The 27,016-nt window shown below is 38.9% G+C and overlaps 5 protein-coding genes across 9 annotated transcripts in view; 3 read left to right on the top strand and 2 right to left on the bottom strand.

The window, feature by feature from the left end:
• The window catches only part of Nudc (nuclear distribution C, dynein complex regulator), a 119,826-nt gene extending 118,239 nt beyond the window's left edge, over nucleotides 1-1,587 (bottom strand). Inside the window, exons 1-4 of the mRNA XM_078182058.1 lie at nucleotides 1,389-1,587; nucleotides 1,225-1,302; nucleotides 308-526; nucleotides 33-224 (exon numbers count right to left, since the gene is read on the bottom strand). Coding sequence (XP_078038184.1) covers nucleotides 33-224; nucleotides 308-526; nucleotides 1,225-1,302; nucleotides 1,389-1,463 — 564 coding nt within the window. The 5' untranslated portion in view covers nucleotides 1,464-1,587. The remainder of the gene's footprint in view (nucleotides 1-32; nucleotides 225-307; nucleotides 527-1,224; nucleotides 1,303-1,388) is intronic.
• Nucleotides 1,588-3,239: 1,652 nt separating this feature from the next.
• Spn (protein phosphatase 1 regulatory subunit spinophilin) lies at nucleotides 3,240-17,037 on the top strand. Of its 5 annotated transcripts, XM_078182684.1 has the most exons (20): nucleotides 3,240-3,632; nucleotides 3,716-3,830; nucleotides 5,218-5,318; nucleotides 5,418-5,693; nucleotides 5,782-7,355; nucleotides 8,333-9,614; nucleotides 9,874-9,894; nucleotides 9,993-10,217; nucleotides 10,395-10,581; nucleotides 10,760-11,023; nucleotides 11,100-11,461; nucleotides 11,683-11,935; nucleotides 12,384-12,437; nucleotides 12,601-12,906; nucleotides 12,993-13,379; nucleotides 13,455-13,716; nucleotides 13,791-14,003; nucleotides 14,072-14,212; nucleotides 14,332-14,438; nucleotides 14,513-17,037. In XM_078182684.1, exons 4-20 carry the CDS (start codon nucleotides 5,431-5,433, stop codon nucleotides 14,762-14,764), a joined length of 6,153 nt encoding a protein of 2,050 aa, XP_078038810.1. In that variant the 5' UTR covers nucleotides 3,240-3,632; nucleotides 3,716-3,830; nucleotides 5,218-5,318; nucleotides 5,418-5,430; the 3' UTR covers nucleotides 14,765-17,037. The 5 variants fall into 5 exon arrangements, with proteins under 5 accessions (XP_078038810.1, XP_078038811.1, XP_078038815.1 ...); XM_078182685.1 differs by having other exon boundaries at nucleotides 3,240-3,830; nucleotides 5,421-5,693; XM_078182689.1 differs by having other exon boundaries at nucleotides 3,240-3,830; nucleotides 5,782-7,253.
• Nucleotides 17,038-17,335: 298 nt separating this feature from the next.
• On the top strand, nucleotides 17,336-19,639 carry LOC144471002 (dynein axonemal assembly factor 4). Its single transcript, XM_078182638.1, has 7 exons — nucleotides 17,336-17,458; nucleotides 17,522-17,759; nucleotides 17,838-18,036; nucleotides 18,111-18,651; nucleotides 18,730-18,830; nucleotides 18,974-19,127; nucleotides 19,309-19,639. The coding sequence occupies exons 1-7, from the start codon at nucleotides 17,336-17,338 to the stop codon at nucleotides 19,513-19,515; spliced, it is 1,563 nt and encodes a 520-aa protein (XP_078038764.1). The 3' UTR covers nucleotides 19,516-19,639.
• Nucleotides 19,640-19,775: 136 nt separating this feature from the next.
• On the bottom strand, nucleotides 19,776-20,691 carry LOC144471003 (vascular endothelial growth factor A-A). Its single transcript, XM_078182639.1, has 2 exons — nucleotides 20,434-20,691; nucleotides 19,776-20,135 (listed from the first exon to the last, which is right to left on the bottom strand). The coding sequence occupies exons 1-2, from the start codon at nucleotides 20,499-20,501 to the stop codon at nucleotides 19,799-19,801; spliced, it is 405 nt and encodes a 134-aa protein (XP_078038765.1). The 5' UTR covers nucleotides 20,502-20,691; the 3' UTR covers nucleotides 19,776-19,798.
• A 4,791-nt stretch (nucleotides 20,692-25,482) lies between these two features.
• On the top strand, nucleotides 25,483-27,013 carry LOC144470875 (uncharacterized). The gene has a single exon (XM_078182460.1). The coding sequence runs from the start codon at nucleotides 26,045-26,047 to the stop codon at nucleotides 26,510-26,512; it is 468 nt and encodes a 155-aa protein (XP_078038586.1). The 5' UTR covers nucleotides 25,483-26,044; the 3' UTR covers nucleotides 26,513-27,013.
• The last annotated feature ends 3 nt before the right edge of the window (nucleotides 27,014-27,016 follow it).

The following is a 27,016-nucleotide window of genomic DNA, read 5'->3' as shown; positions in this document are numbered from 1 at the left end:
GTATGTATCTATAAGTTATTCAAAGTACTCACCTCCACGTCCCGAAGTGTCTGAGTCCATTGGTAGTTCTTCAGATCTGCGCCGTTTCCACTGTTAGGCCTGAGTTTGTTCTTTTCAACCTCATCCTCCTCCTCCTCCTCATCTTCCATACTCTCCTCCTTCTTTTTGCCATCGGCATTGTCTCCGCTTGGTCCAGGAACCGCTGGAGCTTCTTTTTCTGCTTTCTGAGTCGAGCATGAAATTATACGAAAATATAATTTTCTATATGAAAAGTGAATGACAATAACAACTGCAGTCTTTTCTATACCTTACTATCTATTTCCTCTTGTAAACAGGCAGCTTCCTCGTCGGTCAATTCCACAATCTTACGCTCAGAATTCATCTTTTCTTCCTCTGCTTTCTCTTCTCTCTTTTTCTTTTCCAACCTTTCCTTTCGACGTTTCTCTTGCTCCTCGCGTTCCGCTTTTTCGCTCGCGGCTTTTGCAATGGCTGTGCTCTCATATTTCCTGAATTTACTAAGAACAAGCTGTAATCAAATAAATATTAGTCAGCTAGGATAGACTTTATTTATCTATGATTATTTCAGATACAATTAAAGCAGCTTTTATTTTTAGTGTTAAGCTGTTACTGTAGAGATTGTTGGGAATATTTGTGCATTTTTCTTTTCCCTTATTATCACAAAATGGCTGAGCGTGAATTTTATTCATCTACCTAATTAACTACCTGATTTATCATTTATATTTCAATTTATATTTCCCAAAAAGTGATACATCAAAAGAAACCTTGAAAATCAAAATTTAAATTGCTACTGACATTGAGAAATTTATTACAGAATCATTACAAACATATTAAGAGTCAATAGTGTAACCAATGTGAACATGTTAAATCTCTCATGTACTATTGAATTTATAGTAATGCTAAATTTGCTCTAGTTACATGCATAAAAAAAACAGCAGAGCTCAGCAAAAAGAACTCAAATTACATGTAAACACACGATAGGGCTCGATACGATACAAGAAACAATGTGAGCATAAGATGTTTACATTTTAGGTTCACACTGAAAACCAGTTGAAGCCACACTTTCGAAAGCGTAGAAATATGCGAAGAACCCAGTGACTCACCGCTTTTTACTCGAATATCAATTTGAGCAAAGAATATCTTAGAAAATGACAAAATCAGAGGTAAGATGACAGTTGCACCATCATAAACAATGAGAGTAATTACCTTTTCTGCAGCCCCCTTGCCACCGCCAGTATAAAAATCCGTTTTCCTTGCGAGGAAGCTGAAGATCGTCTCCAACAGCTGCGTAACAAAGACAAATTCAAAGTAACGCTGGTGATATACCAGTAAAACATAACCTATACCGGCGAGGAAACTTATTTACTCACTTCTTGCACACCGCCCTCGTGTTGCCGGGCCATGGCCATCAGCATGGCATCGAATGTCTCTTCGCTGTTCGACATTGTTCGTCAGACTTCAGAAGAAAACAAATCTCAAAATACACAGAGTAACAAACAATAAATGTTCCGCACAGACGTCCGAAACTTTGTTACCACACCACGTTTCTGCTCCACGAAACTTCTCGAATTATCGACCAAACATGCCATCAAAAGCGAACAAGCGGTGACCTCTACCTTAGAACAGAGTAAGCGCCGCTGGTGATCCATTTACCCATAGTCTATTCCTACCGTAGCGCTGCCATATTTGCTCTGCGGGCGTTTGTATAAACACAGATGTGGTATAGAAATAGATTCAACACCCAATAAATTATTTTGTTACGTAAAAATAAAGGTTTCAGAAGATTTAAGCTTCTTAGCAGGAATTGAGTATTCTATACACCTTGTTCGTATCGCGACACGTTTTATAATTTGAAAACAAATTCATATGACATAGATATTCAAACGACTCTTTTAAATCAGAAGCTAAGAGCTTTACACACTTCGAATGATGTGTGCAACAAAGGTGCTTTTAAATAATTATGTTCACTCGTGAAAGATTTATCGCCAATTGGTATTCATTGATAAGTAACAATAAAGAATTGAATTGACATTTTCATGGTCAGCCACAATTCACCTGTTGATGATATTCCTGTCAGTTTGAGTATTTTGTCACTACGTCGATTGGCGCTGTACAGATATCGGAATGCAGTTTCAAGATATTACCACAAGAGGTGCTACTGTCACTTATTTTTTATAACAATGCTCTTTCAGTCTACTTCGCTTGACTGTAATTTGAAATTAAATTTCAATTGTAAAATAGCATACAATCAAAAATTAATACTGTATTTTAACATATTATCGCTTTTTATTTAGGATTTCACTGTAAAGAACAGAGGCATCGGCTAAAAGTAATTGGGAACATTGAAAATACGCGGCGCTATTCGAAACATAATATGATGGATAACAATGTTACACAAGCATTCGCAATTTAATGAACAGAATACTACTTGAGAAATTTTTATTGTAACACATTCATAAATGACTTTTCGAGCACATTTGTGGCCAACTTTATTATACAAAGAAACGTTAATAACGGAGTACTGTTTAAAGTAGATAAATCTGAACTATGTTCACGATGACAGACTTGTGTGCGCGTGCGCACTGTTTGTACGAAGTTCAGGGACTATATTCATGTTGAATTTACTGGAAATTGTACAAATACTTTGAAACTCGAATGATATAATCTTTTGGAAAAATCTGAGTGACTCTATCTTATTGTTTTCATTTTTTCATTTTTAAATTTGTAAATATCTTCGTACAGATAACGGATACAAAAATAAATAATTTCATTGCAATAGGAGATTATTTTATCCTCTACGTTAGAAACTCATGGTTTTCTTCTCCACTGTATCCGTCTTTGTCGTTGGCACGAAGGCAACAAAAACTTGTATCTAATAAATTAAAAGCTTCTAGTGACCTAAGCCAATTTGTGCTCATATCACAGAAATATGTATCTATATGGATGTAATAATGAGTTTCCAACTTCCTTTATCAACTTCAAGACAAATCTGGTTACTTATCCCGTATCTGTACCTTCGTTTTATTATAGAAGAACATTTTTTCATGCACGTTTCGTTAGACCTTGATAATCTGAATTTAAACGAAATGTCTTGTCCAACATGAAAACGAGATTTTTTAATGCAAATTCTATCAGAACGAAAATCCCTAGCAACGTGCAAAGGCCGCCATCTTTAAAAAGGAACGACGACCATCTTGGACCATTTTTCACGGGTTGTTGACACGGGCAGATCACAGCCGGTTGTGAAAGTGTTTCGCGATGTAAAATCCTATCGCGATTAACTTGGAAATAAGTAGTGGTTGTTTAGAAAACTAGAATTAAAAGCGATACCGGTTCACGCGCTCGGGATTGCTGTGCGGTATACTATTCTAGGACGAAAGTGTGAAAAAATTCGCGGTAACGAGCGTCTGTCACGAATATAAGCGATCTTGACAGAGACAAGTGCAAAAGTCCTACTGTATTTATTAAATATTTTCCAAGGGGAGGAATAATTTCGGCTGTGCTCTTTTTCGTGTGTAAAGATAAGCGAGCTGTCGCGAGAAAGAAGTCGCGAAAGCATCGAAAATACATCTTGCAAAAGGGAAAATGGTTTCGTGCACATGGTGACACCTCTGGTTAGTTAGCGAATTCTATAAACAATTTGACATATTCCGTTTGAAAGTAATTCGGTTCGATCGTGTGCATTCTTACCGTTAAGGATCGAACGTTGATTATGAAATTACATGACGAACAAGAGAACCACCGATGCTAAGTATTATCCCAAATTTTCTTCGAATCTGTTGGCCAGCACCTTTATAATGGCGAAATGCTACGTACGTTTACTTGAATTTTTGTAAACATTCTGAATGATTGATGACAATAGTAGGGCTTTAATATTACGCAATTTGATTTCAATTTTATGTGCATGCATGCTGTTCAATTATTAATTCACTGGTACGTTTGTTCGGCAAATAACGCTTCTAACGTGATTTATCTGCAACTGTTTATCGTTCGGACACAAGATATGCGCGTTGTCAAAGTAAATATCGTAAAACGATATCGCGTCAATATGGGGACATTTTTTTTTCGGAACGGAAATGCGTGATTTTTATCAGACGGTACAAAAAGGAAGTAAACTTTAAATATCATGTATTGATTAACAAAAAAAATGGACAATATAAAATTATTATTAATACGCAATACCTGTGCTCTCCAAACAAAAGTAAAGGTCTTTGAAAATTTTAATACCCGAAAATTTTATAATTGTTATAAAAATCTCTAAGCATTACTATTATCTTATCAAATTGTTTCCTTATGAATGTGTCATGTGTATAATACGTGTTACTCAAAAGATATGACTGTGTCAGCATGTTATTATACTCCCAAAGAAGTGTGTTTATAAAATGTGTGCATGGCTGCTCCATATATCCTACATCCCCTTTAATACTGAGTATAAAGGTTTATTATTTATTCACGAATGTATGCTGTTAATTATAAAATCATACCGTTTTCACACCAAGTTTGAAACATTTAAAATATCTAGTTTGATGTAGAAATTTATTTCCCTCAATTATATATTAATAAGACACTGCTTAATAAGTATCCATAATTATCTTTTTTTGGGAATATTTCCTCTGAAATACATTGTTTTAGCCAGTTTATTCACAATTTGATGCATTTTGTGTGGCACAATCACACTGCACTAAAAAACTAATAAGTGAAAGTTTGCTGCATTAGCTTCAATATTTATTTTAAGATACAGTTAACTTTAGTCTATTATTACAAAGGCTTTACACATTATATACAAGGCACATAATATGAGCTCATAACATGTGTATGCTTCCACTTTTCATACTTCAACTACAGAGAAAGGATTCAAGTATTGATTGCAGGAGCATGGTGTGCTATGGCAATGGGAGGGTGAAGCCCAGACAAGACCCCACCTCTGTATACTATGCCCTCCATTTAAGTCTAACTTAAATCATTTCAGACAATCAGAGACAGATATACCTAATGTAATCTCTTAATAAAATGCTTCACTAATGCTATCAAAGAATATTCTCAGTATCTCAAAGAAGTATTACAAGTGCTATCAGATCAATGACCTGCATTAATGTATAATGATCATGCACAATAGATACACAAATGCAAGATAATTCAATGACATTTGAATTAATTCATGAAAATTCTCTTTCTATTTTACTGTTTCTTTTTTTTCAGATCATCCAAAAAATGCTTAATATAAAAAACATATGAATGACAATGGGCTGAAGCATATCAGACTTTAAAATTCACATTACTTTTGTATAAGTGCAGTCCAGGTAGTGATATTTATATTTGTTTTTAATTTTCATAATAAAATTTAATTGAATTTCAAATATTATTGTGAGAATTTATATTTTTCTTTTTCTTTCATATAGAAGAAGAGAAACCATGGCAACTGTGGAAGAAAAGAAACGAGTTAGTGGTTCAAAAGTGTCAGCCATTGCAAACATCTTCCAGTCGAAACCACAACTGGACAATTTAAACCATAGGTCCAATAACATTCTCTCAGATGGTTTCAAAGAACCAGCTGTGCCTTTAAAAGAATCTCCTACACAAGTCACAGTTGTTAGAACAGAAAGTCATGTTGCTCGTTTCAATACTGCAAGAGCGCTATTTGAGAAACTTGGCGAAGAAAATAAGCCAAACAAACCGTAAGTGTACATATATTTGAAATACGCAATAAACACCACGTATCTATCTTATGATGCATTACTTATCTATCTTATAAATTTTCTACAGGGTCGACAGAATCGTAAAGCCCAGCAACCTACACGGTTTAAGATCACGGTCTAGTTCAGCAAATTCTGGATCAGGCTGTACGTCGCCGGCTAGATCGCCCCGTCCACGATCACCATCGCCTCCAGGAACTAGGGACCACCTGAGTAACTGGAGTGCAAGCGTCCCAGCCTTGAATGCTGAAAGACATTTTGAAAATGGTCACAACCATGGATTCGATCATGTGCCAGATAAACATAAATCACGGTCAGGATTCGGAAAGTTCGATAAAAATTATGGGAAGGAAAATCGCCTGGATGATAGGCCGGAAAAGCCAGAAAAACCTGAACGGCGATTGAACTCGAAAGAATTAATTGAAAAACAGAAAAATTGGACAAGCCATTTCTCGAAAACTAGACCGAGCAGATATAATTCGGATCCGAATAGATCTGTAGTCCAGAGCTCTTTGAACCAGAGTGCAAATAAGGTAAACGTTGATGCTGTTTCAGCAGGGCACGCACAAAACTCGGCAAACCTTGATAACGAAGTAAAAAGACCAACGGATATCTCTACCAATCCAGCCACGAGATCTGCAAGCTTTTGTTCTGTTAGGTCGGCTGCCATATCTCCGCCTCCACCTCTACCACCGACAAGAAATTCTTCAAACGTGAAGAAAGAAAGGCCGGCGAGCATCGCAGCCGTGTCCCCTTCAGATATTCCTAGTAGTCCAGAGTACGCTACTATAAATAAATATTTTGATACTTCGCCCACCATACCAGAGTACGCGGTTGTACAAAAGAACACGAATGTACAAAACAAGCATTTCCAAAGAAACCAAGAACAACGGGAAATTTCGAAAAACGCAGTCACTCCGGCGCCAGAAAGAACGCAAGATGTGTTCATACCTGAGTATGCGGTTGTACAGAAGAACACTGTAGCCAAAGCGCATTCACGGAATGCAGACATATCAAAAAATACTTCTGCTCAACATGTGAAAGGCTTCAGTAACTCGGAAACAAATCTATGTTCAAAGAATCCACACGCGAGCTCAAGCATTGATATTTACTCGCAATCGAAATCACACGTTTCTCCTTATGACAGAAATTCTGATATATCTAGTCCAACACGGAGCATGTCAATAGAAAATATGACTAGTATTTCTTATGAAAACAGGGGCAGGAAAGATAGTGATTTACTTGATGCCCCAGAGTATTTAAATTATCCTACAAATTCGATTCGTTCGCCGCCGAAGACTTCCGAATGGAGGAACGAATGGTTAGCTAAAAATGACGAGATCTTGAAGAAAGCGGCCGACCTAAAGAATTCTAGAGAGATGCTAGACGTGGAAGCCAAGAACGATGTAGTACGACCTGATTCAAGACCAGACTGGGCCAGATCCTGTATCAATACGGTCAGAAAAAAAGATAATCTGACGGATGAAAGGAAAATAGAATCTTCAAAATCTCCGGATCCGGAATTAAGACCACCTTCTGGAGGTACGGATAGCGCTTCTTCTAGTATGAGCTCCCCTAGCTCCCCTTCCAAGGATAGTAAAGAAGAGAAGGCAGATAAGGAAATGTCTGAAAAAATTCAAGCGGGTATAGTATATGAGAATCATATTCAGTAACATGACTTAGATCCACATCTAAACAAACGTACGTAATACATTCTATACACGTTTGAATACTCAATAATTATATCACAAAACATGAAACAAATATATATATTTATATATATTCATATATACAAAAAACACGAATTTAACGTAAATATAGTTATTGGTTGCTTGCATTTCAACAATTTCTTTTTTTTATTGCTGAGTATAATTATTTAATAACGTATTTAAATTTTGACATTTTACTGTGGCTGTCTGCCAAAATACTAAAAAGTAAAAGCCCAGGAGGAAACTCTCCTCTTTCCCCTTTTCCTCCTCTTCTTGATCTTGGTTCCTCCTACCGGTTTCAACAGTATTATTTATAGAAATCTCTGTGTATTCTGTTCTGCTTCTGTCTGGTGGTACTTTGCAGCATTTTCTTCAGAAAAGTATTTTTCAATTTCCGATCAATTTTTTCCGGTAGTATGAACAAAAAAATATTTGTTAAAAATTAATTGTTATTGTCGAAGTATATCTGTTTTGTGGAATGTGGAATTACGAAAAAGTTGGATATTTCCTGATGTGTTCTTTAAAAACGTGTTCCCTAAAATGATAGTGTCAGCAAAGTGTAATGATATAGCATAAAAATTTTATGCAAAGTATGTGCGCTATTATACGCATTCTACTAAATACATTTTTACCGAAGTTTGTTTATATTGCTTGTGTAGTTAAATTTTCTTAATTGTTTGAGGTAGTAAAATTATTTTAACAAGATATTATAGTTTACTTTTTATTGTGTATTTGTGTAAGCAGTTTAATTTCGAAAATTTCTCATTATTCTATACACAAAAGATACAAGTATCATGTGTCTACGACTGCTTTGCATTGATTGTCGAGGTACTTTAACATGACTATTTTAAATAATTATGTTCGTTTATATGTGTTTTTGCATATTTAACATAAAAAATATCGTTTCTCAAGGTCGGAACAGCTATGATTTGGAACCTGAAGATCAAGAGAAGCCTGCATCCTACACAGAAACTATTTCGGAAAAGGACGTTTCGGATAAAAATTCAAGATTTAGTGAGACAGATACAACCACCGTCATTCGACGTTCTCATGTACGTGTCGATTTACAAGCAGCTGGACTGGGACAACGACCACCGTCGGTAATTAGCTCGGATCAGGAGTATCCAGCACTAGAACATAAAGATATACCAATACCCTCGCCATATGCAAAAAAGATGCAACACCAGGATGCTTCTGCACAAAATAACGAAGTTAAACCTCAAGTGAAAGCAGGCATAGAGGAGAACGCAGTGATAAAAACTGATTCAACAAAAAGTTGCCATAATAAGATATCGCAAGATAGTAATCACGATCATGGACGAACCAATTCAGTGATCACAGAAGTAAATCAAAATGTAGTCTTAGATAATAAGTCGAAGTCGAATATCATTAATGAGAAGCATGCGTTTGCCGAGACAATATGCCAAAAGATCGTTTCGAATGCCAAAAATGATCAAATTAAAATTTCTATGCGAGAAAAGATAGCAAAGAACAAGGAGGAAGTGTCTGGCAAACGATCGAGTTTCGCGGAGGTCGATAATAAGGATCAAACCGACAAAGCCATTTTAAATACAAGTCAAAGCTCATCAATCACAAATCTTCACAATACTGATAATCTATTGGAGAAGCCTGTTAATAAAGAAACAGAATTGGATGAGACTGCGTATCACGTGAACGCCCCTAAAGTAAATTCAAAGCCTGCCAGCCAAAAGGAATATGTAACGCTAGCAGGAAATACAGCACCGCCATCCAAATCCAATTCCCAGATAGTAAGCTCTGTTTTAAATAAAACGGCGGAGGAATCGGATCAACCTCAGACGACGTGGGAACAGGAGAAACTTAAGGCTGAATTAGCTAAATTACGATTGCAAGAAAGTAACTCTATAAATTCGACACAACAACTCAATGTATCTCAAAGCTCATCCCCTGCTATTATACCTCAACAACATACGGATAAAAAGCAAGTTGTTGAACACGTTGCAACGGAAAGTAGTCTCCACGAAGATAGCGATTCAAGCGACACTAAGACCATCACAAATTTGGAATACGTACCAATGGACACGCAACACATTAACGAACAAAATACTGCGAAGAGTGTGATGGATATTCCGTCTAAAACTAATTTGAACCAAGCAGTTACCGTAACACCGGACACCATGACTGCCGACGAAGCAGAAAACCTGCTGAGTTCTCGGTAAGCTCTTAAATCATGAAACTCAGAAATATAAGTTATTTTAATATCTATAAATTAAAAATATATAGGATGTATCTATTTCAATATAAAACATTTTTTATATGAAATTGATATTCCAGTTTCATAGCAAATAATTTTATAGCAACTTGCGACAAGCTTAATAGCTTTTCTTTTCTTTCATTTGAATTCTAATATTTTCTACTATTCATATTTATTTCAATGCGATTTCCAACAATCTCGTTACCTATTGGGGCCACAGCATCCTAGAGAAAAAAATAAGGTAAGATTGATTGTTATTTTATGGCTGAAAGTTGATTTCATTGATCATGTTATTAAAATGTGAGAGAGCAAGACTGAATCGTATGAATAATCAATTAGACAAGGATCGGCTTTATTATCGGATGAGGAAGCACAAGAAATAGCAAGACTGCTGTCACCCACCGTGAGTGCAGAGGCTATAAACGATGGAAATTCTATTGATAAGAACAAAGAGCTGGATAAAGAGAGGGAGAGGGAGGATCAAGATAATACCCCAGATTGGCTCTCCGATGTCTTGTCTGCTCCAGATACCAGTCTTATTAATAGCATCACTAATGATTATAGGTGAATCCGTTTGGTCTTTTATGTTTTTATTTTCACTTTATATCAATATTTTGCGGCTTGCGCTATAACCTTATTTCTAATTAGTTCATTGAGCGCAAACGAGGCCGTTCAGTGCCGATATATGCAAAACAGAAAATTGTTTACTTTCAACAATAATGAAATATTTGTTGTTTTTAGTTTATCCCATAGATCACGTAGCGATTTAACCATAGACTCGTTGACGGAGAGTCAAGTGGGTTCTGTAACCGGAAGCGAAAGTGGTCTTCTTGGTTCAGTTAGCAGTTTAAACGATACTCATGAGACTAATGATGATACAGAGACTGAACATCAAGATGAGTACATGCCGCCAATGCCAGGCAAAATTGTAAGATCATGGTGATAATTGGACCATGGATTTTTATGTGCATTTAGTACTTGACTGAAAAGTTTCTTACAGTTAAAATAAAAATAACAATATAGCATAAAGCTCCGCAATCTATTTGTAACAATAGTAATGATGAAAATATAATAATAATAAATTAAACGTATTAATAATCATTCAGGTGTTGGTGGAGAATGGAGTGCATTACTTTGAGGATGGCCACTTTTGGATGGAAGTCGCTGGGTTACCGGAGTCGGATGAGGAAAAGGAGGATTATCCAGCAAATATACCGGTCAAGAAAATGACTAAAGTTACATTCGATACGGGGCCAATGAGAGTTTATTCTACTCATTCGGTGAATGAGTATGATCGTCATAACGAAGATGTGGATCCCGTTGCTGCGAGTGCAGAGTATGAACTTGAGAAACGGGTGGAAAAGATGGAGGTGCTTGTAAAACATATTTAGAATACATGGGTTTCATCGAAAATTCCTATATGATGATAAATAAATATGTTTCCAGGTATTTCCGGTAGAGCTGATGAAGGGACCCGAGGGTCTCGGTTTGAGTATTATTGGAATGGGTGTTGGTGCGGATGCAGGGCTTGAAAAATTGGGTATATTCGTAAAGACCATCACCGAGAAAGGGGCAGCCGCACGAGAAGGGAGAATACAAGTAAACGATCAAATTGTTGAAGTGGACGGAAAATCTTTAGTCGGGGTTACACAAGCTTATGCAGCCAGTGTTCTTCGAAATACTTCAGGTCTTGTGCGCTTCGTGATCGGCAGAGAACGCGACCCGAACTCTGAAGTAGCTATGCTAATACAACAAAGTCTTCAGGCGGATAAGGAAAGGGAACAACAGCAACAAGCTAACTCTGCTAGGTATTGATTAGCTGACTTTCTACACGATCTTTTTTTTTAAAGTAAATTCCCAATGATGGTTTATCCTTGCTCGCCAATGTCTATGACGACAACTTATGGCCACCTTAATGATGACACGAAGTCTCTTGAGGTACTGAGGGGAACTAAAAGTCCTAAAAACTGTTTATGTTGCTACAGACGTGTAAAATGTTTTCACACGGATACCTCTGTTGTTGCTATAGGAAACTGAATTTCTCGGATGCCTCGCCTGACGGTCAACGATCTGGGGAAGAGATGTGTGTTGGAGGCATGGGTGCGATACCAGGATCTCCGGCCATGTCATCGTGTTCCGATGGGGAGCCTCCCCAAAGTCCTATTGAAAGTTATTTATCAGCTTCTGGTCGGAGTAGATCTCCTATCATTAGTTCATCGTTGCCACCGCATACACCTACCACGCAGAGTGATGTAGATAGCTTGAGACTACTTTTACAAGAGGTAATTCAATCTTTTTCTATCAGAAAGATGATAAGGAACGTGTTAGTATACATAGACGATGTTGTTATTATTCTTGACTGTATAATTAATGAGAAATACATGACGTGGTCTCATTACTTATCATGAAGTAGTTTCTCTTGTAGTGTAAAGAAACATGTGATGTTATTTCAAATTAGTTTTTTTTTGATAATCAGTATAGCGCACTTTTGCATTATTTTATTACTGCACGAAGCATATCTAGCGTTTTATATCTACATCTTTTATGATAAAGTGTAAGAAGTAAAGAACTATACACTACACACACAGTATTGTATATAAATGTATATATGCATACTATGTTATACCGCCACTTTGTGTACACATCTCAGCACATCCTCATAGGAGATCATAGAAGTAAATATATTTTTGGTTTTGCTTATGCACTGTGTTCGTTGTTCGCTGCTTGCAGAGTCAGTATAAACTAGCATTAGCAGACGGAGAGGTGGAAAAGCTGAAAGCTAAGGTAAACACATCAGATTTTTCGCAATGCTATTTTATGTGTTTCTACATTGCACGCTTTTATCCATGAAATCATGCATATGCTTTCCATACCATTCTTACGAAGTGTATTGAATCTTGTTTGTCTTGTGTCGCAATCAATTACACCTTATACTTTCCATTCGTAGCTTGTAGACTTGGAAAACAGCGGGGCAGGTAGAGATGAATATGCAGCGAAATTACGTGAATCCGGTCTGCGACTCCATGAATCTGAGAGAGCTTTAGGCACTGCCAGACAGGATTTGGCGACAGCAAGAGAAATGTTGGCTCAGGCGACAGCGCAGAATGCTGCTTTCCAACAGAAGTACGCGAGAGCAAGAAGAGCAGCACGTGATCTACGCGCAGACATTGCATCCCGAGACGAATTCTACCAACAGTTGTTGCAAGAGAAGGATACGGAGTACAATGCTCTTGTGAAGAGTTTGAAGGATAGGGTACGCCAGCTGCTACTATTAATAACTAACATAAGAATGAAACATAATCTATGATGATGTTGAGGATCTTTATAAATTTCCCTCAGGTAATCACATTGGAAGTAGAATTAACCGAGACTCAGAGAAGATTCGGTTTGCCAGTGAGATTGCCATACGATGGTACAACGGCTAGAATTGTGACACCGCAATTATCTCGACGTCAATTACCGCCACCATCTTCGTCTACTAGTTGCCAGCTCTCGGACACAGAGACATCGGATCTTAGTAGTCCGGACGATGGGGACAAGACAGCAACGGTGGAGAGAAAATTGCCACTTCCGTTACCAGTCAAAGAGGAATTAGATAGAGCCGTACCAGCACATCGACTTCTCGATAACTCTGCAGGGAAAAGTAAGGCCGAGCTTGCTAGCAGAGGAGGTTTAGCGAACCGGCAGCTTCCTAAACGATCCGGTGGCCTTAGCAATAGCAGCTCTGTATGTACATATAATTCAAAATTGTTTGTTCAAGAGGGGGATGCAAACATTTACTTCATCCTATCAATTCTTCAGGATTACGGTTTGGACGAGTCAGGAGACAATACAGACGAGGATTCTTCTTCCAAACTCCTATCTCAAGACGCTAGTAGTAGATCGCCAAATGACTTGACGTCGAAGCAATCAAACTTGAGTTCCTATTCCAGTAGTTCTTCGATTAGTTCGTTGAAGAGTAAGCATATGGAACCCACGCATCCTACGGCGATTCGACAGCATAGTACGATTAGCTCACAAGTCCGTGCTATGACGGAGCAAAGTTGGCCGCAGTCTCAGAAAAGTACTTTATTTTTCTTTATCTAAACACAATGTATGTGATACATTGGATATCGAATAATCATTATTTCTGCGTAGATTTAACTGGACCACCGGCGTCCTTAGCGGAACAATTAAAGCAAGTCCTCGCAGAGAGGGAAAGACGGCTTGGCGGAAACGATATGTCTTCTTCGAGGGAGAGTTCCGGAGACTTTAGTGATTTAAATAATCCGCACAATAATGATCCGACTTTGGTGACCCATCATTTAGTGGAAGAAATAAGACAGGCTGTTAACGAGGCCAATCAAAGAGGTAACGTATTTAACAATAGACGAGCTAAATGGTGGAGTTTCATTCTGATTAATTATTTATCATTACAGTGAAGAAAGTTACTACTCCTTCATCGAATGTAATGGGGAGCGGTGGTACTCCTTGGCATCATCCGGGTAGTTCACCTTCCAGTTTGTCATCTGGTGGGTCAGTGAGCCCGCCTGCTGTTGATCCTAGCCCCTCGAAGACAGGTAATAGGAACATAACATATTTTAATCGCTAAACAAATCTTTTTACTATACGTATATTAATGAATTTCCCTTCATCATAACCAAATGTGTTATTTGTGCGAACAACGTTGCAAATCTAGATGCGAGCGAAGTTTGGTTACCTCCTCATCCAAGCGACTTTGGTTTAGGTGACAAGAAATCTCACTTCTGGCAAAATGCCCCAGTTGGCGATTGGTCCAAGGAACAAGTAAGTGTGTGACCGCTTAAAATGCCTTACATTCGTAAACAATTGTTTTGTAATTATTTATATTCAATATTTAGGTGTGCCAATGGTTAACTGGAATCGGTCTGGAGCGGTATGCGCCGCGCTTCCTGGAAACTGGTATCAACGGCGGAAATCTTCTACGATTAGAGACTCGCGACCTGAAAGCATTCGGTATTTACGGAGAAGAGAAATCTCACTTGAAACGAAAATTGAAAGAACTTAGGTCACAGGCGGAGCGTGAACGTAAGGAAAGGAAAGAAATGGAACGGATGCGACGAAAAGCAGAGAAGGCTGCCAGAAAGAAATAGTTTGTGCGTATAATTATGTACTTATGCCCATTATGAAATGCATTAACATTGCACAATGAGTCGGTGACATATGGAAATCTTGTGTACGATATTCCAATGATGTTCGTAGTGTATGTATTCACGATTCTTCCGTCTTGTATTTAATTTTATTAGCGCGATTAAGCAGTCGGAATGAAGTAAATATACTTGTTCGGATTTTTAGTTATCCGAAATCTTGAACTTTGATTATTTATACACGACTATTAAGTTTTCGTAACTTCTTAATTTTTGCATTTATTTATATAGATATATATGTCTTTTGTGTTCGTGTTGCTTCATTGATTTTGTATTATTTGTATTAATTATTATTTATGAAGCAACAATGAATACAATTTAAGGAAGAGAGAGCATGTATGATTATGCATGCATGCCTACAATGCCAGACGTATTCACGTGATATGTATGTAAAAACTATTCAAGCCATTTAGATAAATTGTAATAAACCTTCGATTGTCTAGAGTTTCTTTTCTTTTTTAAATAATTTTAAGTACGTATTTCGTAGGCGATACAAGTTTCACGTTAATAGAATAGAATATGTTGTCTCTGTATTTATTTTTACTATCGATTTGATTGTGTAATGACGGTCTTTCATAATCTATTTCACGAAACGGTAGTGGACTTATAGTTTTAATATATTTCATCCTTTTAAAAAAATGAATTTACTATGTACATCATTGAACTATCAACGAATTTGTAATTTGTCAATAAGATAGATGTTATAAAAATCTCCCATTTGTAGATTGATCGACATACAAAGTAACTATTCATCTGTATTTATTCCATCGAAAATTCGTTCGGTACGTTTCAGAACGTCCAGTCACTTGATTGCATTTCTTTTTCAAATCGATATCTAAATAAAGTATTAGCAAGATCACGTTGCCACCATTTTTAATGTTTGTATTAGACATTCGTTCTATTTTTTAATCCTGCGAAATTTATACTACGCGAACGAAGTACTAGTGTATCCGCACAACGTCGGTTTTATTGCGACGATAATTTTTAACTTATGTGATGAACTTCTTTAGCGTTCTTTACTTTAGACATTCCATGCGACTTCGTAGTTTTAATCTTTATTAACACACGATTAGTGGTATGGCGTACTGCGGAAGCTACAATGTGTCGAGCGGGATCCCCATATATGCGTGGATATTATAATGTATGTTGATAAAAAAAACCACTAACCAAACGAGAACACGTACTGAATATTCATTCGGGAATAATAATCACTGGTCTCGCTTGGATATTATGTAGACAACGTACCTTATTGTACGTATACTTATTTATGATAATGTTAAACGTAATTGTACAATGTTAACTACTTTGTTGTCTCTTTGTACTGTTTCAAGCGTCTCAACACTCTCTTTAACAAAAAAGTTTCCTTTGCGCACGAAACCATCGTAGGAGCAAAGTATTTGGCATTGGTACACACAATGTACATAATACACACAATGGAACGATTAATAATACTGTAATCTACGAAAAAACTGAGTATGTGTAAGGCGTGTAAGAGGCATAACTATAGTGTCATAATATCTTTATAGAAAATAGTTTTTCATTTCCTAACTTAAGCGTTTATCAAAGGTCCTCCAGTTTTTAAACCGTACTTCGTATATCACGATATATTGAAAAAAAACATTTAATACTTGTTGTTTCTGTTGTTACGTACAACGAAATGTAGGAACTGAACAAAACGGAGAGAGTGAGAGAAAAAGAAGAAAAACAAAAGTTTCATCAAAAAGAAAAACAATTTTGCGTCTCAGGGTAATCAAAAAAATTCGTTTTTGGATGCGTGCGTATGTTTATTGAGTGAAACAAAAATAATCCTTCGAGATCAGAACGTCCTGCAATTCGTTTATGAATAGTATTGCAATTTTTCTAGGAGCAGACATTTGATAAAAACCGACTGATTTACGATAAGTTTGTAGTTGATTTTCAACGAATGGCTTAGGTAATGCGAATTAACGATGATATAAACACTTGTCCAAAAGTAATAGTCTAGCCCAAGAACCAAAACCTATACATCTCTGTGGAGCTGCATAGCATCTAAATGTTCTTTCATACGTTTTTTGACGATCATTTTAAATTATTGCTCACGAGAAGGAGATAAATTTATGGTTCCATGCATAAATACGGAATGTGGGAGTTGCGTGAACGGCAGCTTTTTAATATTGTCTATGAAAAAGTATTGTCAACAAATACTCTTTAAACGTTTTAATTAAAAGTAATTCATACAATATATTCATAGTCTGTTGATTTTTTACCTAATATATTTACAAATTAAGATGAAATTGTAATGTAAAGTATACATGTGTCTAAAATACAGATCCTAAATAGTATAATTTTGTATACTGTTGTATATTTTTCCGAACTTTCTTTAATTTTATCATAAATTACAGATCGAAAATTGTTTGATCGATAGATTCTCGAACACCGCGGTAACAATACCATCAACAGGAAGCCACTACTGATGACGGTCGCGTAGGTTACTGTAACAGTTAATTATTTCAATTTGTTCTACTAATAAAGAAGGCAATGCCAGCTATAGTTATTAAAGATTACACATGGAGACAGACATCAGAATTGGTAACCTTAAATATACCTTTGAGAGGTAATCCAACAAATGTGGACGTGTTCGTGGTTGATAATTACGTGAAGGTACTGGATATCGCAAAAACATTTTCACTGTATAAGATAAAATAGCATAACATCTTCAAACAGGTCAGTTTCCCACCCTTCATATTGGAACTATTTCTCTGGTCCGATGTTGTCGAAGAGGGAAGTAAATGCATTATTACGAATCAAGAAGCGATTCTATCGTTACAGAAAACGGAGGTTACCCTAGAATGGCCCTCCCTCGAAGTAGAAAACATAGACAAAGATACGAAAAGAAGATATCGAAATCGAGCTTTGGAACGTGCACAAACGAAGGCCGAAGAGCTCGAGAAGATGAAAAAGGGTACATATTTATAACATTGCGCTATTGCATGCCTATTTATAAATAATAAAGTATTTATAACCGCGCTATCTCTCTCAGAAAAGCGTCAATACTTGCAAAGAGAGGCAGTTAAAGAACAGATTAACATAAACACGGTCACGTTGAATAAAATTGACGCGATAAAAAATGCTCACCGGAAAGAAGCCATGCGTGACTTGGAAGATTGGAGATCGATGGCCGAGTTGCCATTTTTACCGGAACTGGGCGGCGAAGTGCAGGAGAATAGAAAGGCTTACAAGTAATTATGCAAAGATTTTACTTTTAATGACTATTCTTTAAAGTAATAGCTCTGACACGTTGATTTACCAAAAGGGCACCCCTAACATGGTTCCGAGACGACAGCAATAAATTAAAATCTCGAGCATTAACCGACGACGAAATATTAGGCACCCCCAGAATTACCGAAATACTCGAAGACGAAATACCGAAACCGAAAGAAGCGTTGAGTCATTCGAACGAGAACGAGGAAATCGAACTGAATAGGAAGCTCATTAAATTGAAAGAGGATAATGAAGATATACTCGAACAGAAGAGGAACAATGAGAAAAGCATTTACGATACTTCGGATGATTCAAGCAGCTCAGAAGGCTCCGGAACCAATGATCAATCTAAACTGCATGGATTCGTCAAAGGAACAAGCAAGAAAAAACTGCATAAAAAGAACAAATCGAGACCGGGATGGGAATCCGTGAAAGCTGCGATAAATGGCAGGCTTGTAAGAAAAGACAGTATATTTGATGATCCGTCAAAGTCGATCCCATTGCCGCGGAAAAAGGGGACTATCAACGTCACTTTCTCAGACCGGAAGTTCCCTACTCCCGCTAGGGAAAGCTCCCATCTTGAGGAACAAGAAGTATCCGTTTTCGAAACTATTATTCTGTGTACAGCAATGTAAGGATATTTTTTTTTAAACAAATTTCCTTGATTGTAGTGGCTAGAAAAACAAGCGGAAGCGAGACGCAAAATAGGATTCGACTCTGCAGACCTGCGGCCGGAAGAGCGGGATCCACAATGGCTGAAGGATAAAGGAGAGTACGTCCCTTCTCTTTAACTAACATTGCACAAATTTTGTAATACTAGACTTAATTGGCATTATGAAATTGCAAGTACTTTTGTCGAGTGATATCGCCATAAGGTCTGTCTATATTAACGAGTCTGTTTACATATTATTTCAGCGAATTTTTTAAAGTCGGGAACTACATGGCTGCAATTAGCGCTTATAGTTACGGCATCAAGATCAGCGATAAGCTAGCGTCACTGTTTGTGAACCGGTCGGCAGCGCAATACGCGTTGGGGAATTACTGCAGATGCATAGAAGACTGTTCAAAAGTAAACGAACGATTATCGCTACAAGAGAATTAATAACTTTTTAACTTCCGTACAGCGGAGCTTTTTGTAACCGTATGGATCATTACAGACTCGAATAACGCGGTCGAAGGGTTAATGAATTTAAAAACACCTCGCGCTTTCTTTCTTTGAACTCGTTTACCGTCACATTTTTCATTCGTAGGCGCTGGAACTAATGGAGCCGAAATGCGAGAACAATCGCGAGTCTCGAGCCAGGTGTCACGCTCGACGAGGCGCGGCTCTTTGTAAATTGTCCTCGCCTCAGCACGGAATTCCCGAGCTGGAAGCTGCTCTGAAATTGGCACCGGACAATGAGAGCATAAAGCGCGACGTTCTAGCTGCGAAACAGTATTTCGACCTGAAGGATTAATGTCCAAGACCAATGACCAATTGCCGTTGTCCTCCAACAGCCTTTAGTGCGGTCTGAACGAAGAATAAAATACAACGTTGTCCAAGAAACGTTGACCGTTTATTTATATATTAAACAGAACAATATAATACGTTAGTAAAATATCACAGTCGGGAGTCCTGAAAGGTGTTAAACCGAGGAACTTGTCTTATATTTAAATCGCCTTATTGCTAACTAAAACGCTACTATTTGTACACGAACAACAGACTAATCGCAACTACTTTACAACACCGGTCCGATTGGATCAGTCAAACTTGATCAATTTCTTGTCGACGCATCCGCACTTGGTGTGCTCCAACGCGTGTATCACTTCATGGTGTCTGTCCCGTTGCCGGTCGATCGTGTGCTTTACCGTGAACACCAGACTAACGTTCCTGGTTTCAATGGGCGCGCAAATCTGTTTCGGGTCGGGGCAACACCCGGCGCCGTCGCAACGCGTCAAAACCGTCGAAGCTGGATAGAAAACTTCGTCGGGACTTGGACCAACAGTTAGGAGCTCCTCCACTGGCACTGCTCTTGGTTGAGGCATGGAGCACCGAAACTCGTGCACCAATTGTACGTGATTAAGAAATCCGCTGTCTCTGAAAAATTTGAGAACGGTCGTCACTTTTATCTGTTAGAAATCACATGACCGATTTACTCGATCTACGTTTCTAACATTTTGCCTATTGACGATCACTCTATAGCGACGTAAGAAAAGAAAGAATAAAAAAAATGTAACAGTTTCTTTTGGCGTTATCGTTTATAAGAAAATTGTTGGACATCTTTTACAAGTAGCACAGTCATTGAGAGACCTGTTGGATGGGTTTTCTATTAAAGGTAAACTGTTCTGGGTGTGTTGTTTTGCGAAAAACAGGCTGTAATTCGGTACTTAATTACCTGTGGTGCCTGGCGACCATAGCAAGGGCCAGGTGCGCGTAGACGACGACTAAAATGAGGCTTCTCATTTCCAGGCTTGTGGCAGCTCCGGAGGTGCAACTCTTGAATGAAACTCGGAGAACTGGAGGACCTACTTCCGCCGACCGTTCCGTGCACTCCGACAGATCGTTCGCGATTGTCCAAGACCAGCCACTGGGACTACTCTCTTCTGCGATCTGAATTCTTTCTCCCTCTCTCTGTATATATATGTAACTTTCATCCTCGGCCCCCTGCCTCTTCTCTTTCTCTGATTTCTCTTTGTCTCTCCTGGGATCTACGGCGTGGTATCGTTTCGTCCTGTCCTCGAGGCGATTCGCACCGTCTCCCTCTTGGTTCCCGGTAAGCTCAAGGGAGGGGTCGAAGCAAAGCATTCCGGGAACATCGCGGAGATAACTATAATTACAACTAGTGGGTCCTGCCTCCCGTTCGAGCCGGGGACCGCGTTACGTCGCGTGACTAGTCGTCCTCTCCTCGTCTCTTGCTCTCAGTCTCTCTCTCTTTCTCTCGGGCGCGCGTTCGCTCTTCAGTGTTCCTTTCTCTCTCTCTTTCCCTCTCTTTCTCTCTCTCTCTCTCTCTCGGCTCCTTCCTTTTTTTGCAACCTCGACCGCGGCAAATTTCGACCAGTCATCAGTCAAATGATCAGCCTCCGCGTGGTTATCTCTTCGATGCACCGGCTGCATCCCGAGCACTTTTTTTCTACCAGCCGAATTTCGTTCCAGGTAATTTTCTGGTGGCAATGACAACGGTCCTTCTCCCATCGACGCCGGTTTTTGTCGCCTCGTCGAACATTGAACACGGCCGCAGATACTCGCAATATCCTTCACCTAGAACCGTTTGAGTCTATTGCATCTGTTCGATGTGAATTAAGCAAACTACAATCAAATTCTGGTGCATATTCTTATAGAAATATTTATGTAGATCTCGCATGATTTTCAGATGAAAAGCTGTACAATTCATTAAGATCCGAAACAATGCTTTCGCATCCGCTGCTCCAATTTCTTCCAACGACAGAATCAAGAAAAGTAATTATGATCAGTTTAGGAATACAGCGTCGCTATAGGTAAAGAGACTATCGTTTATCGAGAGAAACAGAGAGAGAGAGAGAGAGAAGAGGACAGGGAGATTGCACCCAGCGACCGGCAGCACGTAGAATGCATTCTTCCTCGATCAGCGGCGTTATATGATGCGGCAGGTTGCAATGAGTCATCGCCGATGCACTCGTCTGTCTAGTGTCTGGTTGCAGCAAGGTCCGTTCACAACATTCCTCGTCACTTTCCTTGACTTTTTTTGCAAAAGAGGTCGATGCACCGCGCTGAATGATTCCGATATGTGCCACCGGAGAAGAAGGTCTTAGTCAGCAGATTTCGTATCGTGACGTGAATCAACGATTCTAGAAATTGGGGTACACCAAATCGCACGAGCATCCGTTAACGTTATACTGGGTTTATGGGCAACTGACTCACACCCATGGTTCATAGTGTTGCGAATCTATGAAACGAACCACGTACTGAATCACGGCCGTAGGTGTACGCGAGACCAGTCGATGACCTTGGGACTTGTCGTCATCGCGAGCATCATCATTGCCAAGTTAAAATTCATAAAGTTCGACGGATTTCTATTTTGGTCCCGGCACATAGTTGCGCTCGTGAAATTTCGTGTCGCGGAACGGGATAGTCACGGCAATCGTTGCGACATAGAAAACTTTGACGTAGGAATCGGAAGAGAAACTCCTTGACTGATGGACTTGATTTCGATAGGTCCGTTTGAGTCATTGGGTTCGTCGATAGGTAACTGATTATTCGAATCGCGGATCATTGTACAAAATAAAGATGTTTTATATTCGTTGCAAGATGCAATCGCTCAAAGATTTCTATCTCTCTTTAATGAGTATAATAAGTTCAAGACGCTGCATTGGCGTCCATGAATCATTTTAATTTCACTACTATTTTAAATTGCACTTTCTCATGTTTAGCATAAATAATAATTTATTCATATTCATTATAAAATTAATAATTCTTATGAAATGATTTTGCCAACGTTTAACAAACATTAATGACTCTGTTTGTAACTTGTAACATGTTGGTAAAATTATTTCATGAAGGGCTCGAAAGTTCAACGGCAGATACAGTGCAAAATTTATTTTTAATCGAAATGAACGATTCTTCGATCGCACTATCTGAAATTCAGTCTTTACAATTAAATCGGCGACTATTTATAGAATATTCGTTTATAATTAAATCGTGAATCATCGTTTTGTAGGAAAACGCATATTAAAGAGCAGCATCAAGTATGATATAAAGTGGACTTTGAATTACCTGTGGTCAATTATCCTGTCGTGAGGGAGATCCCTCTGACGTCATCATCAGCTATACGTGTGCCAATCGTGTCCCGTTCTTCTGCCGTCGGATCACGCAGTTCGTAACTGTAATGGAACTGTCGCAACATCCACCTGGGAATTCCCTGGCGAAGGGCTTTACGCCGATATTCAATTACATTTGGAAATCACAGTTGCAGAAATGGGTGTGGAATGACTTTTCGAACCGCGGGAAATCAGCATTGGTAATGATCTGATAATCCCATTTATGCGTGATCTTTTCTAAACGTGTTTCCTCGACACGTAAAAAAACACAATTACAGTCGCGATCTCACCAGATATCGTATTTTCCCAGGAGTTATGTAAGAAAACCATGTTACGATGAGCAAAAAAAAGAGATCGTCACATGAGTTACAGTCATGAAAATAAAAATAAATATTATAAAACAATGAGCAATTGTTTTATAATTGTACAAGTGCGCGAACGAACCGTTCGTCCGTATGTGTAAATAAAACATGAAGCTTCCTTTTTTCGAGCGCTATTCTGATGGTCGACGACTCGCCATCTTGTCGGCATCGTCCTTATTTCATTGTTGAAGAAATTCTGCGACACATAATCGTTTAGTATCATTTTTCGAATATCTCGACCCTGCTTCATCCAAACCCTTTCAATTTCTTCGAACTCTGTTAACCAAGATGGACCAGATGCATGTTTATTAATAATTATAGGTCGGTGTACTGTTCACCACGTGTACGAGCAAGGAAGTGCACTTATCAGCTCTATTCGAGTACCGGATCAATCTCGTGACCCAAATCGCTCTATGTTGAGTAAATGACGACTAAATGATCAATAAACATAAAAATATAAGATTTTCAAAGGTAAAGCACATGACAGAGTTTCAATTATCTATTAAACAATTTGTAATTATTAAGGATAGGCGTCTCGACATTGATTTCAACGATCTCGAAATATGTTGTCCGGGTCATCATTCTGAACAACTTTTTTCTATACGTGTTACAGCTGGACATCTCTAGTTTTCGAGATATTCACGAAAATGCATTTCACACATAATTACATCGCGCGATATGTTAAATAGGAATCTCCTGATCAGGTACAACGTGAGTGTTGTTAGTCCATGTTGTTACATTACACAGTCTTAGTGTTGTTTATATGTGGATTAAAGTTTCAGGATCACGAGGGGGTGGAGGAGTTAATTAAAATATACAGAATCATATGTGTGGAGGATTTCGAAGAAATGATAGAGTGGCGTTTGGTTCACATGGTTTTTGGTACGTACGATCCGGCCGTCCGTATCTACTCCCACGTGTACCTAATCTCAACAAACTCCGTAGGTATACATATATACGATGCTAAAATTATATAATGGAAACTGTCAGACATCACAGACTAATAACATACATACTGTCAACCGGAAATATATATTATATATTTAATGTATTTTCCTGGATATCTCAGAATCTATAGATGTCCGGCGATAACATACTGTTGTGTCTGCTTCATGTAAAAATTCATAAAATCTCGAGAACTACGAAAGATGACGAACAATTTTTTTAACAATAGCTACTTGACACGAGAGGGTGTGTAACGTGACATGATTAATATTTTTGCTGTTGAGAAAAAAAACGGAGATGTCAATGTCATGTTGTTTTTGTTTTAACTGATGCCATTTTGCTATACGCTGTATTGTAGTGCAATTTAATAGGAATCCAACGAGGTGTAATCGAAGTCATTTCTGTCAATAGAAACAAGGAAAATTGTCGTTTGATCGAGCCATCATATGTTACATACCTTTGGTTAGTTAAACTCTGCTTGATTACTGTTTATAATCGCGAATTTGTATTTTTAACGATAGAGGACACGTGGAAGTGACGTGTAAAAGCAATCAATGAGTAATTTCGATGTTCGCAGATATACGGGTAGCTAAGAACAGAAATGATTTCTTCCATTATCGAAAGGTATCCAAACATTTAACATCACTAAACTGGATTTATATTAGGCTGGATACTATAATACAGTGTATAACAAAATACAGTATTCAATTTAGATAGAAACCAAGATGACCTTAAAATGACCGCTATTTCTTCGGCAACGAGAAAACTGTTTATACCGCTCTGTTTATATCATTGTGACATATTCTAAATTTCCAAATAAAAAGGGGTACTCTGTTCGTATCTTTGTACATGTATATTGTATAATATGTAGGCAACGTATTACAAGCCCATTGAAATTGTGTTCCGAATAATTGGCCCAATTCGAATCGCACAATTTCGCGCCAGTGTTATCGTTCGCGCAAGCAGGAAAATGGTGGATCGTTATTTTATTTAATTAATGACGCTTCATATATTTACAGAAGGTAACAAGAAATTCACGCAGGATAAATGGAATTCAACCGCCAGTGAATCATGGGCGTTGTGACTCAAATTCACCACCGCACCAGGAAAACTTTGCGATCAACTTGATGTATCCAGGGATCACGAAAATCTGAATCGACAAAAAAAAAAACGCGAAATTCTCTATAATTCAGATGTTAGCGTCCCGGTGTCGTTCTGGATCGTTATCGACGAGCCCGCGAAAATTTGTAAACAATGCCGCGCGCAAACTACCACAAGCGATAAGCAGCTATTAAGATTCTGTCTCAGCTTTCGCTTCGGAGTAGTGACTGTTCGTGTGTCGTATCAATAGATGGGATGTCGAAGTTCGAGCTTGATATAAGTTCGTTTCACGCCTCATTATCACGAACGTTAGTCGATCGCGAACGAGGCGAACGAATAGATGCCGCGAATAATTCCAATGGTAATTGAAAATTTCGGGGTGCGTGTGCATTCGCCGATAGAATCGATCGTTTAACGAAAAGCTGACAACCGAGCCCGTAACCGGCCGTGATCACGGTGATGATTTCGATGACGGTCGATGGACGAACGAAAGATCGTGGGACAATTGCCGTGTTTTGCCCGCCAATAAATATTTTAATTAAAACGGGTTTGCCAGTCATACGTATAATTATTTTCCTCCATCGTGCACCGATCCCCATTGATACGTGTGCATCTCCCGCGTTGTAGCATGTATGCAGGCTGTTCCACGTATAAATACACTTCTGGCAGCAGGAAAGTCTCAGTCGATCGCCGCTCGATACGACAGGCTGCCGGTACGGTGGTTGAACCGATTCGCAGTGTTCTCGGGAGAGATTTATGCGCGAGTTAAGATCTTCGAGAAAAGCGGTGCTAACAGAACCAAGGCATGAGAAGTAGATCATTGAGGGGCTGCCTGCTCAAGCTGATCCTACTGGTCCCGTTGACACTGGACAACATGGTCCCGACGTCGGCGAGGCTCGACTTCCGGGCCACCACGACCGAGTCCCGCAATTTCACCTGCAAAAAGCCGCAGCTACGTTCGTACAATCTGAAGGATCTGCTGCAAAGCATGCACAAAGATATCGGAGTGGTCTTTGTGCTACCTATCTACATCGTGGTGAAACGTTGCGACGGCCACTCGGGATGCTGTCCGAGCAGCGACAGAATCTGCACGCCGGAGCCCTCTTCTATTTACTACGAGGAGTTCCAGATCGAGATCCGCACCGTGAAGGAAAAGGATCCGACAATGCGATGGATCACAGTGGAGCAGCATGGCAATTGCATCTGCAAATTCACCTCGGTCGACGAGCGCAAACAGATGGAATACCTGCAGCCCAAAGTGACCTTTGCCTGATGTTAGCGGTGGTCTTCGTCTCGACGAGACACGCGTCGAACGCGGCTCAACGAATATATTTGGACGAAGACGAAGAAACAGCGGGCGCAACGTTGACCGGCACAGGATTTAAGATTGGATTAACATCTTTCCGGGGATTTGATGGTCATCGCACGGCAATCCGGTGTGCCGGCTTCTAGTTCAACGCGTGCATTTAGACTGCAACGCGCAGAGAAGATTGGCCACATGCCCAACAACGTGCAACGGCTGTCTCCCTGGCGCCAAGTGCCCGATTCCCGGACACCTGTTTTGGAAGGAAGCACTCCGCCGCTTCCGATAGAACGCGGATGACAAAAGTGCTGAACGGCTCTGCGAAGATCGTGTTTCACAGGACACGTTTTTAACGACAGATCAAGTGTACGATCCAACTAGTCATATTTATTGCTATTAGCCGTCGCGAAGTATGAAGATCATGAGGCGAATTAAACGGGACCAAACGTATTCACACGTTAGATGTAAGTTAGT

The sequence above is a fragment of the Augochlora pura genome, chromosome 6 (assembly GCF_028453695.1).
Source record: "Augochlora pura isolate Apur16 chromosome 6, APUR_v2.2.1, whole genome shotgun sequence".
In the NCBI taxonomy this organism is placed as follows: Eukaryota; Metazoa; Arthropoda; class Insecta; order Hymenoptera; family Halictidae; genus Augochlora; species Augochlora pura.
Note: the sequence above shows the minus strand (reverse complement) of the source record. Positions and strands in the feature narration are given on the sequence as shown.

Bases quoted from the DNA above. Each gene is read 5' to 3' on its own strand.
- Spn (XM_078182684.1), top strand. From the start codon at position 5,431: ATGGCAACTGTGGAAGAAAAGAAACGAGTTAGTGGTTCAAAAGTGTCA. The intron at 5,694-5,781 runs GTAAGTGTACAT...AATTTTCTACAG, and splicing joins GAAAATAAGCCAAACAAACC to GGTCGACAGAATCGTAAAGC. The intron at 13,717-13,790 runs GTACTTTATTTT...ATTTCTGCGTAG, and splicing joins TTGGCCGCAGTCTCAGAAAA to ATTTAACTGGACCACCGGCG.
- LOC144471002 (XM_078182638.1), top strand. From the start codon at position 17,336: ATGCCAGCTATAGTTATTAAAGATTACACATGGAGACAGACATCAGAA. The intron at 17,459-17,521 runs GTACTGGATATC...ATCTTCAAACAG, and splicing joins TGGTTGATAATTACGTGAAG to GTCAGTTTCCCACCCTTCAT. The intron at 18,831-18,973 runs GTACGTCCCTTC...ATATTATTTCAG, and splicing joins TGGCTGAAGGATAAAGGAGA to CGAATTTTTTAAAGTCGGGA.
- LOC144471003 (XM_078182639.1), bottom strand. From the start codon at position 20,501: ATGAGAAGCCTCATTTTAGTCGTCGTCTACGCGCACCTGGCCCTTGCT. The intron at 20,136-20,433 runs GTAATTAAGTAC...CAAATTTTTCAG, and splicing joins ATGGTCGCCAGGCACCACAG to AGACAGCGGATTTCTTAATC.
- LOC144470875 (XM_078182460.1), top strand. From the start codon at position 26,045: ATGAGAAGTAGATCATTGAGGGGCTGCCTGCTCAAGCTGATCCTACTG.